This window comes from Haemaphysalis longicornis, unplaced genomic scaffold (genome assembly GCF_048455015.1).
Source record: "Haemaphysalis longicornis isolate Haplotype H1 unplaced genomic scaffold, Haemaphysalis longicornis Haplotype H1 scaffold_2, whole genome shotgun sequence".
NCBI classification, from domain to species: domain Eukaryota; kingdom Metazoa; phylum Arthropoda; class Arachnida; order Ixodida; family Ixodidae; genus Haemaphysalis; species Haemaphysalis longicornis.
This window is the reverse complement of record NW_027526295.1, coordinates 252,052,934-252,067,089: the sequence shown is the minus strand read 5'-3', so window position 1 is coordinate 252,067,089 and position 14,156 is coordinate 252,052,934. Positions and strand designations below refer to the sequence as shown.

At 45.1% G+C, this 14,156-nt stretch overlaps 1 protein-coding gene across 2 annotated transcripts in view; it reads left to right on the top strand.

The window, feature by feature from the left end:
• Fs(2)ket (Importin subunit beta Fs(2)Ket) overlaps positions 1 to 14,144 on the top strand; it is a 41,001-nt gene extending 26,857 nt beyond the window's left edge. The window contains exons 16-18 of one of the 2 annotated variants that reach the window (XM_077700152.1): positions 1,540 to 1,654; positions 3,033 to 3,194; positions 12,515 to 14,144. In XM_077700152.1, coding sequence (XP_077556278.1) covers positions 1,540 to 1,654; positions 3,033 to 3,194; position 12,515 — 278 coding nt within the window. In that variant the 3' untranslated portion in view covers positions 12,516 to 14,144. Of the gene's footprint in view, positions 1 to 1,539; positions 1,655 to 3,032; positions 3,199 to 12,514 lie in introns of those variants that run through there. The other variant, XM_077700153.1, reaches the window with a different exon arrangement.
• The last annotated feature ends 12 nt before the right edge of the window (positions 14,145 to 14,156 follow it).

The window sequence follows — 14,156 nt, the reverse complement described above, 5'->3', positions numbered from 1 at the left end:
TGCCAACATGAGCGAGAAAGATAAAAACTGCTGGAGATAACAGCCAACTGGAGTGGGGAAAATGAAGCGAGACTGTTCTGCTGACAAAGATGCTGTGGCTAGCCGGTGTGAGTGACAAAACGCTGCAGCATGCCAGCAGACGTCAATCGGCAAATAAGTGTCCAGGCTTCCTGAAATGTTTGCGAAATCGGTGACAGTGACTCGATTATGTAGGAACAAATGCTGCTGCCAATATTGTAATTTGTTTTTATCCGTCCCTTCGTGTCATTTTTTAAGCTGATGGTTGGATGGCATACCGTCTGGTCGGGTAGCGTACTACTAATACAGAAACTGAGAAACAGGTCACTGACCAAATCAATCAACAAAGACATTTCGGGAGCGCTCCCTTTTTCGTTTTTTCTATACTAGTTTTTTTCAAAAATGGTTAACCCTTTGAGGGTCACGGCCGTACATGTACGGCATCGGCAAACACTTTCAAAATGGTCAATGACGTACATGTAAGGCATCGCTTTTATCTTTAAAAAGCGCGCCTTTTTCGCCAATGTCTCATGCTTGGCATGTACTGCCACACTTCGGAAATACGTCAAATTTTTCTCTTGCGCCTTCTTTTTACTTTTTTATCATTTACTTCAGCGGCGCGCCAGCTGCTTGCGCACCTGCTAATGAGGGGGCACGCTGGGTATCGCCCACTGGGTACCCAGGCGCCTCTCGCTTCTTGCGCCTGCCACATACAAAGGTTGCCTGGGAAACTGATGAGGCTTTTTTTTTTTTTGTATTTTATGAGCGGTGTGCCGTCTATCGCTCCCGCATCCGGCCGCGCGCGTCGGAGGGCGCGCAGGGGCTGGTTTCGGTATCGTCCTTCGGGCGCTTCCTGCTTTGTGCGCCCGCGAAACTGATGTCTATCTGATTTTGATTCACTCAAAAGGTGCCGGCTTGTTACTCTCTCTTTTATTTACAGTTTTTCTTGTGTAATGCCATAATAAACCACATGTATGTAACAACACAAATGATTTTTTTGTCACTTTACAGTCACACTAAAAAATTTTTGACTATTTTTTCTCGATATAGATTTGTCCGTAGAATTTAAATCTGCAATAAAAAAAATCAAACCAGGGGGGACGCATATGGCGAAAAATTCGACCCTCAAAGGGATAAGCAAATTTCGGCAATCCCATTTCACCATTTGCAAGCTTTTATTTCAATGGATTCATGACAGTATCTCCACCAGTGCGAAAGTTCTACTCTGGATAGGATTAGGGGGCTACTTGAAGGCACTATATGCAGAAAAAAATGCCACTTTTCTTTCCTTTTGCCCACTTATTACTTTTCATGTTTAGTGACTGGAGAGATTTTTTTTGCTTTGCTGGAGTATGTTCAGCTGTTTTCTTCTATTTTTTTCGGTTTGAAGTGCATGTTCTTTGGATGTGCAGAAGGGGGTTCCTTGTGTGGCAATTCTGGCTGTGCACTTGTGAATGCACTTAGTGGTGGCATGCATTTTTGTAGCGTGCAATGGGCCCTTTTCTCTCTCCTTTTTTGCAGCGGACGTCCAGCTGCTGCTTCCGCACGTGCCACACATTGTAAACTTTATCTCCTCAATCGCCATCGACAGCGACCGCTCAGACACCAACATTGCCTCCTGCGCCGGTCTCATCGGGTATGTCCTTTGGCTCTTGGGTGGACGTCGTTTAAAAAAGGATTCGGGTTTACTGTATGCCTCATTTTGGGAGTCAGCCAAGTGTAGGCGATGATGCATTCGACCTTGTTAACTCTTGACTCAGCCTCATGCCAACGTGATAGATGCAGCTCCATTGGCATGTGAAATTCCTCCAGGGAAAAGAAAGAAAGAAAGAAAAAAGTTGAACACGTGAATATCATTGGAGACTGAGGCATGCTGACTGGCAAGAAGCGCAAACAGGCGGTAATAGCACTTGGCTAGTCCCTCGCCAAGACTACTGTCATACGTGATTTTTTGCATGTCGTCTACCTGTAGTTATTAGAGGTAAAGTTCTAGAATTTGTGCTTGGCGCAATAGATGGCATTTCCAACCTTTTTGACAGCATTGGTGCAGTTTATGAATGGGTGACTTTGTAGTTGTGTGTATATCTTTCGTATTAAATGTACTTTGCACGGTAATTTTATTATGGTGGCAACCTACGGAGGTTGCAACAGTTCTGGCTGCGTTTCCGTTTTGTAATGGCTCGACCATTTTTGTCTGGCCACAGCTAGCTCAATTTCAGCAACATTGAAAAGTGAAATCAATTGGCTCAGCTGTTTTTGGCTCGATTGGCTCAGCAGACCTAGAAGCTTTATTTCATGTTTGCAAGAAGAGAGCTGCTTTCGCAGCTTGGCAAAGCTCCCGTTTCTTATTTACAAGGTCAGCAGCTGCAAAGTTGTCACAGCATGAATAAAGCCATATTCAGAAAACAGGCATGGAAAGGCACGGGAAAGAAAAAACAAAAGAAAAAGGTTAATGCGAAGCGGTAGCTACGTGTTTCTCCAGGAATCTTCTGCTGTTCCTAAGTGCGATGTAAGCTGTTGTCAAGGTTTTCATATTACTTATCAATGTTTGTCATCAACAGCGGATTAAATGCCATTTCCGTGCAAGGGGGAAATAAAAAAAATCAGTTCGGAATTGAGACAATTGCACCATGAGGGCAAACTTTTTCTTTCGTACCTGAAGAATTGATCTAGGCCAATAGTTTTTGCTAGGTAGTATGCTTGGAACACCTATTTACAAACTGCATATTCCTTTGTTTTTTGTCACTGTTTTTTATTGCAAATAGTAATATTGTGTAATTTCTTTTTAGAGTAGATGCAATAGTTTCGTGTTCTGAAAACATTTTGCATGTTTTCATTAGATATCGTTCACTTGTATATATCTTAGTGGGCTGCAGTATATGCCAAATAAATTTGGAAGTGGTAAAAAGCTTCCTTGAATCCGTGGAGAAGCAGGTTTGTTTCTCGCAGTGAGGAAGCACTCGAAGGTTGTGGGAAGTGTGGCTCACGGTGGACCCCCCTCCTTTTGGTTTCAGGGACCTGTGCACAGCGTTTGGCATCCAGATGCTGCCCCTGGTGGACACGGAGGCCATCAGCGAGCTGCTCAGCCAGGGCCGGCGCTCCAAGACCACCAAGACCAAGACGCTCGCCTCCTGGGCCACCAAAGAGATCAAGAAGCTCAAGGGCAGCGCCTCATGGTGAGTGCGAGCATTTGGGCAGTGAAGCCACCGACACATTCCTCCTGGCTTTGCGTCATAATGTGCTTTCAAGAACAACCTGCTGCAGGGCGAGTTGGTGCGAGCTTTGCGACATGGTTGAAGCACTAAGAAACGGACGGACGCAAGAAAGATGGCAGGATAGGCGCTGACTATCAACTACCGAGGGTTAACTATCAAGAGCAGCACCAAAAGAAAAAGGGCGGATATGGACGTGCACACTGAAAAACATGAAGTTTTACTGTATATGCACAAGGTTTCGCATAACCTGAAAAAGGTTGCCAATCAGCATGGTATGTCGCTGGCTTTAGGGGCGAAGCACCTTAGGGGCTCGGACTGTCGGTGTCTCCTGTAAAGTTACAGTACTAAAACACAGGAACATTCGTTTTCCATCGCGTTGCGCTATAACATAATGCATATTAAAAGAAAAGTGTATTATGGATAAAGCCAGTTCAAAGTAAACTGCCATTTATTAAAGATTTAAAGATTTGTGGGACGCTCCCTGTCCACTTCAGCGCTCGTCAAGCACAAGCAGAAGCTGTTTGTGGACTGGTTAAGTAGATGGGCAACAATTATGCTATTGAGCCAGGCTTACAACATCCTGTGCTGTTGAGGGGCAAAAGACGGCAGTACTTTTGACCACTTTTGTGAAATCGATACAGCACTCTGACAAAGGTTCATTTTCTAAACTTCCCCATCTACTCTTCTTCTCTTGCAGCTTCTGGCAAGCAGAGTCTGTTCCCCCTTTTTCCTTACTCTTTTCTTAATCTTTCTTATCTGTACAATTGTTCTCTGGTGCTCTAAGTTGGAGGAATAGTTGCCACTTGTGTCCTAACGAAAGTGTTTCCAAAAGCGTTTTTCGCTTCTGTTGCACTCTGCAGATCGTTAATGACGTAAGGTAAGTGAATGAGACAGTTGCCATTGGGGGCGCTTGGCTGTTAACTTTTATTTTTCTAATTGTGAGGCAAAGATATAAGATGGGGGAGTTGGGTGGCTGCTTGTGCACAGTGTGGATACCCAGGGAAAAAAAGGGGGCTCTGATTTAATTAAAGCTGTGCTGTTGCGTATATTTTCATTGCTTATGTAGAGAAGAAAAATACCATTAACCCATTTTTGGCACCCATGGGCCATGCTTCGCTGCTTTCAACTCTTTCCTTGTCGCAGGAATTGACTGATTTTTGGTTATTGGTTAGGCACATATTGCAGTGACGTAATATGCAGATAATTGAACGGCCTTTTCAACACCACCATTTTTAATAACGTTTTTGTAAATAATGATTGTGAAAAAATACCAAATTCAAAATTTTGGTCCAGGTGTCGAAGAAAATGAGAGAAAAGGAAGTTGTGTATAAGAAACCACTAGTAGTAGAAAAAATTTGGAAGATGCATTTTGTATGTAAAAATTCAAAAACCCATCCTAGAAAAAAATCTGCAGAAATTCAGAGAATTGTCTACTAATGCGTAGCGGCAGTGTCAGGATGTTCCCGCGCCTGGTGATTACAGCTGTGCTCGACAGTGAAGTTAATGGAAGAGTTGGTTGATGCTGCCATAGAAGTGTGATTTGCACCTCCTGAATGTGAAACAGCTTATTGCTTTTGACAAAAATATCGAACGATTCTTGTGGCAAATGATCATTCATGCTGATATAATAAAGGTGCTTTCATGAAAGGTCTTTGTAGCCAATTTAGGTGCACTGCATCGTAGTGGTGCTGATGCATTAAAGAACTTTGGCTTTAGAGATGCAGTTTTCATTAAAAAAGAACTTAAAATTATAAGAATTTTACCTCGAGCAAAATTTACCTTTAAGGGGGGACGCGGCTTTCAACTTCGGAAAAATGACCAAAACATCGTTTTTTTTGAAACCCACATATTCGGCTTCTATGTTTCCTATTCTATGCGTCTGCGAAGTTTTTACGCTGAAAAGCGTCGCAAAGTGGCATAAAAAAATACTTTTGTCAGGCGCGGTGACAAACTATCGGCGCAAAAGGGCGAAAAAACGGCAATTTTCGGAACGCTCTATCTCCGCAACGGTTCCACCGGGCGCGGCCATTTTGATATGGTTAGATCGGCCGAGCGATCGTCTTTCCGGTTCCGCTCGTCTCTTTTATCTTCGTTCATTCCCAAACGCACAAACAGCAGAAAAGAAACGACGCACAAACGAAGCTAGAAATAGATGCTGAAGCGCTATTGGTCCTCCGGAACAACGACCCTCCTGATTGGATGTCATGGGCGCAACGCAAGATGGCGGCCGCCTGTGCTGCGTAGCGAGCGGTTTGAGTTCATTTTCGCCGCTTCGCTCGGCCGAGTTTCTGTTCAATCTATGGTATTCAACACGGACGTTATCGCGGTGGGAATGCCAGATATAACGAGCCAGATTACGGGAAGTTGTGTGGCTCGAAAGGAGGAGGTCATCGAACGCTTCGTGGTGCGCGTGACTACCGTCGCCAGACCCCGGAGGGTGACGCGGTGTGCGCGCTTGCGATAGCGGTTCGTGAAGTGAACTTTTAGTCGGGTTTGCGATGTTTACACGCTTAGTTATTGCTGTGTTTTGACTGTGGTCTCGCTAGCCTTGAGAAAAAAACGGTCGACGCGTCAAACGCTGCGGCGCGCACGGCATAGCCGACGCGCATTGGCGCAGCACATGACTGGGCAACCGGTTACGATTGAACGCCAGTAGTTGTAATTAATGCCTGCGACGTTAGATTTAATCTTAAAAGCGACCTGACCAGCCATATCAGGTATAATCAAAGTTCGATATGTCGCGGTAAGCGCGCGCTGCGATGCGCGCGAGCCATATCGCCTTTCTTGCGCAACGTTTCCCGTGCACTTGTAATTTTCATGCAAACAGGTTTGAGTTAGTAATATAGGAATAAAAATATGTTCTCTGCCTTAGAAATGTACGTTACTGTCTTAGCATTTAACAGTGATTTTTTAGTGAAATTATTGATACCATTGCTTAGGGCATACTGGCTTTGCTGCGAGAAATATTGGATGCCTTGAATGTCAAAAGTAGTAAAAAAATATGCTCTTGCATTGAAGTTGGGAGTCATGCAGAATACTCTACCAAGCTTCAAAGTAGCTCATTTTCATCCTTTTGGTATGCAAACTTTTGGCAATGAACACCTGCACGTATGAGTACTAAGTTGCTGTGCCAGACAAGATGATAAAACATAAAAAAAGCCAAAAATGTTCAAATTTAAGTAAAAAAAATGCTTAACTTGTTGCCATAGTGACAACACTGCAAAAGGAGGCTGTTCAGTATGATACAGCCAACCAGCTAACCTACTTTGCATTGAAAGCCCATTGAAACCCATCTCCCCCTTCGTTTGGTCTGCAAAGTGCACCATGGGGTATGTACTCTTCACAGAGGAGCTGAAAATGATGTTTTCTAGAAAGAGAAAGGCTGTAAAAGGCACTCCAATTTCAAGGCAAAGCATTCCAGAAGCCCCATGTTCAAAAGGACATGAAAGGCTACAACCGTGACGGCTTTTGATAAGTGAAACCTATGTTGCAACTTCGGAAGCCGTTTTCTCAAAACAGTTTTTTTTGCCACCTGTGTCGCTTGTACCAGGGATTTCTTTGTGACCGCTGGGTCTATTTTGATTCCGTTTCTTGCATTACATTCCTTGATGAACAGTTCAGGTCGTGACACTCTTGGTTTTCCAGATTTGTTTTTTGTGATTTTTTTATTCAAATAATCGTTCAGAGTCAACATGCCTGTTGCACATTAACCTCTAAAAAAATGAAAACTAAAAAAACATTGTGTTGTAAAAAAAAAATTCTAAAACTGTCACGACCTCGTCCATTCATTTGGGAATGCACAGCACTTCGAAGAAGTTTTCTATCGTGTTTTATAAGCCGCTCAAGCTCGGTACAAGCGGAACAGAAAGAAAATTTAATACATAAAAAAGTTATCAAAATATTAGTTTGAAATTTTTATGGTGTTATCACGGAAGCATTTCCAGTTGCTGTGCCAATTTTCATCAAAATCCACAAAGAAATAAAAAAGTTGATTTTGAAAGCCACGTCCCCCCTTAATTTACCTCTGGCCTCTATGGTGCCTAGTTGTCATATGGCGGGTTGCCGATTTTCTGTCCAGTTGGTTGGCTTTGTGTGTTTGCAAATCGTAGCCTTGCAGTGACCAAAGGGCTGACTCAAACCAGACTTGTAGGAAGATCTCTGTCTTTACAGTGATTTTTTCCCACAAATCAATGTTATGTTCCATTTTATTTAAGATCTTCATTCTCTAAATAAACTATTAGCAAAATATCAAGGTCTTCTTCTGGATATTCGTTCAGCTGTTGCAGATGGCCTTTTTTTTTTGCACACATTTATGAATTTTTTTGTTTCTGAAAGCCAACTTTTTTGCTGTGGAATCAGCTGTAACTGAGAGTACTTTGATATGTACGGGTCAGATTTGCATTGTTCTTGCTGCGTTTCAAAGCTTATAAACTCAAAGCACAACAAAGCTAAAAGGAAACATTGTGCTTGTTGGCACAAGTATGAGATATATTCTGCACTTTATTTGACCACAATAATAGTTTTTGTAGGGTTTCTAATTTTTGTGAAGAAAAGGAAATATTACATCTGTGGTTTATTCACACAGTTTGGTCCTCATAGGGCTGCAGATACATAAAATAAGCCAAGCCATTATATAGTGCACAGCTAATAAAAAAAATATTTGGGCGAAATGGTGACATAATACATTACGTCAAACAAATCAGACAAAAACTGATTGCATATTTGTTCTCAGCATGCAAAGAGACTGAAATTTTCAATTGCTAAGTTTAAATTTAAAGTATCAAGATTATCAGTTTTCTTTTTTTTGATGGTGTGAAATAAATCCAGATGAGCATGGTGCCCCAACATGCTTGAGCCACGTGGTGACATAAATTGAATTCAGATTCCCCACGCTGTCACCCATGTGTTGAATGCTTTCACAATGTTACAATGTTATTGATCTAAAGGAATAGTTTGTGGAATCCAGTGACTTTTTTAGATCATGGTTAAACTGTACTTGGTTTGCTTAAATTCAATTTCTGCAGGTAGTAAGTCTGCAGGCAGCGTAAGTATTTATGCTGTGGTCTTCTTTTTTGAAAGTGCCTAAGCTTGGGTACGAAACCATCACACACGGTCCTTGGTGCATCTCGGATGGGGCAAGCCAAATTAGAAAGCTAGCTGATACAGCCGAGTCCAGTTATACATAGCCAGTGAGAACTGAGGTGGACGCCATGCCATTGTGCATATCATTGCCATTGTGTCTTGCAAAGGTATGTCTGTCTTCTGGAGAGGAATGTAATTCTGAGATATGTGTTCTGCTCTACATGGGCATCTGCGTTTTTTGCTGCTGTTGTTAGGGGATTCATGTTTGGTGAACAGTTGTTTAAAAAAGGGTTTTTATACAATGTAGATACACAAATATAGTATGGGGGAGGGCCGCAACCCTTTGCAGGCATGTTGAAACCATTTACAACCCTCCATAGGGGAGGGTGTAAAATTGGGTTTTCGATAATGAGCTTCAGTGGTTTGCCATTGCAGGTGGTTCTCAAGGTACCTCCTGTGCTTGGCTACTATACTTGGCAGTAGCTTGAGTAGTGTATCATTATTTTCAAAATGTGCATGCACTTCGCAAGGAGATTGTCTTATGTGTGAAATTGGCTGCCGTTTCTCACGTACTTTGTACCAGTAAATAGGGCCGTTCTTTTTTTTTTTTTTCACAATATTTGCACAAAAGTCGCCCATCTTCTTATATAGCGATCATTGGCAGACTGTAAGCGGTTGTCTGGCAACAAGGTGCACATGTAGACTGGCACCAAAGTGCAAGCATTTAGGTGGGGTGGTCGGCCAACATCACCCTCTTTGTACACACTGCTCTCCCTGGCTCTCTCCATCAGGTCTTTTGAATTTATCTTTTCTCAAGCTTTTGGTTTTTGCTCTTGTCATGTGTGTATGCTTTGAGACGAGTGGTGAAACTCGGCGCCAGTTCCCCGCTGCTTTTAGGATGAAAGCGATAGAGTTTGCCGAGGAGAACGAGAATATGGCAGCCCAGTGACTCGGAGGAGACTGTGCAATACTGGCAAAGCCAGAAAGATGTGTTGCCAATGCGTGACCCCTGGAACAGATCATTTCATAGGCATCATGTGGTGCACCCTGAGTTGGAGAACAAAGTGCAGGCTGTCCACTGCAGTGGTTGAACTCACTTGCCAAGATGGTCTCTCTTGGAGGAGTTTAACTCTTTCATTACCGCAGAAAAATGGTAAATTTTGAGGGCATGCAATCGTAGTTTATGGATTGCTCTTTCAAACACACAGCAGCAGTTTTGTGAAAGGTAGAAATATTTGCAGTTGATTGGGGGAAATAAACAAAAAAATGCACAAGAAAAGTATACACACTATATATGTGGGCAATTCTACTGAGCCTGAAAATTATTTTAGGAATAAGATATACAAGTTGTTTTTACGTTATAAGTTATGCCATATTTACTCGCGTAATCCTCGCACCCCTAATGTGAGCCACCAAAACTTGGATTTTTTGGTTCCTCGCATAATCCTCGCACCCCCAACTTTCCAGCGGCAAAAGTTGCCTGCTCGCAAAACGCGCATGGCGCACGTGCGCTCTAACGCGCGCCCTCCCTCGCCGCCTCTCCGTTTGGCGGAGAGTGCTGTGTATCCAAGGCCATCCAGGCGCCCTAACAACCTGCATGGCTACTCCCTAACAGGTGCCCTAACACGCTACTCACACTGTCCTTGAGCCGGTTTCGCGTGCACGCAACTAGACGGCGTTCGCGCAGCCCGCTGTCGTGTCGCCGTCGTGGTCCCATCGTTGAGCAGCAGCAGTCAGTGAGTCACTCACGTCAGTGGTGGATAGCTCGCTGCCATTTTGAGAACTTTTTGATCTCTTTGACCGCTTTCAAATTGAAAGCGATAGAGTACGTGATCGAACACGGCAACTGCGCCGCAGGCAGGCACTTCGGTGTCACCGACTTCAACGTGCGTTACTGGAGTAGGGCACGCACATGACGACGACGAGATAGGGCGCGCGCCAGAAAGCAAAGGCGGCAATTTCATGATCGCTGATCGACGGGAGACTGTTTACGTTGTAAATAATAAAATAAAAATAAATAGCTGCTGTTGGCAACACTGAGCTTACATATACAAAAAACGACCGCTACATTTAGCGGGACTGGCAGAAGGCAAATTGGCAACACTGTGCACCGGATTTTTTATCCCCGCATAATTCTCGCACCCCTATCTTCGCATTGCTTTTCCGGAAAAAAAAAGTGCGAGGATTATGCGAGTAAATACGGTAATTCAATATATACATCGATGCTGTCCACCCAAGTGTTGATTTTCGGGCCCATCAACCAAGCGGCCCTGACGGCTGTGCCACTCCGCGAAACGACTCGAGAGTAATACCCCTATCACACGGGCACTTTCAATCGCGTTTGAGTCTATCTGGATCGAGCTCAATCCGGATTGGGCGCTGCTACACGGCAGTTTCAATGGCGATCGAGCCCGATTTCGCTAGAACTCAATCCCGGTTTCTCAAACGCTATTGAGGCTTCCAGGCGCGATCGGACGAAAGCGGTGGTACTCTTGTCCCCGCGGACTAATGGCACAGAAATTGACAGCTTCAACTAATGCCATAAATTGTATCAAATACCTTGAGCCAAATAAGTGTGCAGTAAGATTCATATAGCTACAACCGCGCAAAGTTACCAGATGGCGGCCACAAAGTACACTTTTGGCGGCGTCTGGTGCACGTGATTGCATTTGGGGCAACTTCTCGAATGGGATTGCAACGTGCCGTGTAGCTGCAGTGGTGCATCAAGCGCGCTCTAGAGTCAATCACGCTTCACTTCAATCTGGATTGGAAGTGCTCCTGTGACAAGGGTATGAGTAGGTCTCCCTAAAATATGCACCCAAGCATACTTGTTTGTGTTCTCACACAAAATCCTTATCACTTCAGTGGAAAAAATAAGAAAAAAAAATCCAGCGCTCTTGAGAAGCGGGCGTGTCGCTCCGCAGCACTAATCTGGCATGAGTGCCAGGCTACCTTGAGGGTGATAATGCGATAACGTCGCGGTTAATTTGCCAAAACATCGCCGCTGCACATTGTCCAGACCCTACACGTGAAAATAAAACTGTAGTCATCAGATAGGAAGCACGTCTTGTTTATAAATACAGAGAATTAAAAAACGAATCTTTCCTGGCAGCACTTGTTGAAGTCTGAGGCCATTGAATGGGACAGTCTTTATCAGAACTAAAATATGACAAAACCAAATTGTTGCTGGAGCCATCACTGCTGTCGGGGAAAAAAAAATCAGCACCAGTAGTGGCCAAAGTCTCTGAAACAGCAGCCCGCCTTTGCAAAGCACGCAGTGAAACAGGACGCCATTTTCTCCTAACTTGCCGCTGCCATGGGTTCAAATTTCACTCCCCTGACACTGCCTACGCATGGGAAATAAAATGAAAAAAGGAGTCGTCGATAAATATTCCAGATGGCGTTAGTTGTCCGCAAGGCGTTGTTTTTAGCGTTTGCGGGTTGTTTGAAACCATCGGAACTCCTCCTATGGCCTATGGCGTGCTAAGGGAAGAGTTAAGAAGTTTGAGTTCGTGGGAGTGTCGTTTTACGAAGTGGAGGGAATTAGCCCTTTTTTGGCAAACGTCTGTCGGCCAGAAACCGCTGGATGCGTATGAATTCATCTTCTGATGACTCTGACAGCTCAGACGAGTGTCTTTGGTGGGCGTACTTCTTTCCTGTGACGGACGGTCGTCGAAAATAAATATCCACATTGTCGGTGTGTTTCTTGTGCATGAAGTGGAGGGAATTAGCCCTTCTTTTGGCAAACGTCTGTCGGCCAGAAACGGCTGGATGCGCATGAATTCATCGTCTAATGACCCTGACAGCTCAGACGAGTGACTTTGGTGGCCGTACTTCGTTCCTGTGGCGGACAGTCATCGAAAATAAATATCCACATTGTGGGTGCGTTTCTCGTGCACTTCTCTTCCAAATGATTTTACGTCCTGCTTTTCTGCAAAATTCGGGTATTCGGGTACGGTAAGTCAAGAAAATCGGAAACAACTGGTATCATGTTGAAAATATTCGCAGTAGCACACTGTGGCATGCGGAGGAACAGCCGCCTGCGGGGGTGAGGCGCAGGGTCAGCTTTTATAGTTGCTCTTCAGTTGTACCCATGCGGGGTAATGTGTGTAGCGTTCCGTTATTCGTGCCTGTTGCGAGTGTTCTCTGGAGGAGCGGGTCCCCTGACACCCTCCCTCTGCCCTGCTGGTCTCTTGCAGATGAGGGCCCGCCGTGGGTACGCCATCGTGAGCGGCAGCCTCCCCAGCCGGAGGCGTGCATTCGAGAGCGGCCCTTCCCCTTCTCTCTGTCTCGATTCGTGGCTGAAAGTGCGACGCAAGTGCAGTGCATGCGGCGGCTGTTGTGCGTGGAGGCTGCTCCGGGACACACACACAGACACACACGACACACGACGGACTCTTCCCTCCCCCACCACCAGCAGCAGGAAGAGGAGGAGGAGGCGGCTCCCGCGGGGACGAAGGAGGGACAGCCCACACACAACACACAACGCGTTCAGAAGAGGAGCGCCGACTTCGTTTCCTTTCTTTTTCTTTTTTTTTTTTTTCGCCCCCCCCCACTTCTCCTTTTTCGTACCTGTTCCACCAGTCACCTGCCAAGCTCTGAACCTTTCCTCTTTTTGTGGGTGTGTTGCCTGTCTGTGAGATTCACCTTCTCAAGAAGCGCAGGTGTGTTGTGTACATCCGGTTTCCGTCTGAGGTCCTTGCTTTGTGCGTAAAAACCGGGTTGAGTTTCCTCTCCTCGCCCCCACCGCCATCCCCGTTTCTTTTTCTGCTTTTACTGTCCACTGGTGTCACAGGGCGGGGCCCCCACGAACTCTGGTGTATTGGAAAGTTCCTTTCTGAGCGGGGATTGACGATAGGCAATGTCACGGCCCCGCACCTCTCTGGCCGTGCGGCGGCTACGAGCGGTTCCTCTTAAGTTTCCTGGCGGAAGCGTGTGCACGCGCGCGATTCTCCTTGGCCAAAGAGGAAAATGATTGAGACAGGTGGCAAACAGCAGCAGTGCAGTGTGTGTGTCCGCTCCCTGAGCGCGTAACTGCCTGGGCAGCTTGAAAGATGTGCACACTGAACTACGAGTGTGCACGACAGGTTGAGCCACCTGGTGCGTTCGTTGCTTGCAACATTCCCCACCCCTTTGGGAAGGCCCGTTAGACCTTTTATTATTTCACCCTCTCTTGCCCGGTTCCTCCCTCTCTCTCTGTCTGTCTGTCCCTAGACGGCTGCTTTTTCTTCCACGCTTTTTTCTCGGTGCTTCCCTGTTCTCTCGCAATGTTTTGGCAAAAAACTCGCTGACAAAATGTTATCTAAGGATGAATAATCAATTTGGCAAGTGCCTTAAAGCGAGCAATTGTGGGCGGCATAATTGGGATTGGCTGACCTCCGGTTACAAGGGGACGACAAACAGTGCTGGTGGGCTTCTTAAGGTAAAGTTGTAATTAGGTTATCAAAAGTGTTTTAATTGCATGTTTCCCTTCTAATGCTTCGTTGATTGTGATGAGAAAGAGCTGCATGGCTGTCGTCTTACTGCACAGTGAATGGGCTTTCCTGTGCTGTTCGTTTTTTCTTAGTTGTCTAACGCTTCCCAGCACTCCTTCAACCCCCCTCCCTGGTCCTCGAGCCCTTTGGGCTACTAGTTCTATTTTTATTTGTACAGAGTTTGTATTGAAGAGAGGATAAAAAGAAAGGCTGCATTGGTTGTTTACAAGACAAGTTTTTTTTGTCTCCCAGGATACTTGTGTATATGGGGTGGTTGAACGACTGTTGGGACACTGGCCCCTGCCATTCCAACCTCCCTTCCTGGCAGAAATAAAAAAAGAATGGATGGACTCAACATCGTTTCCTA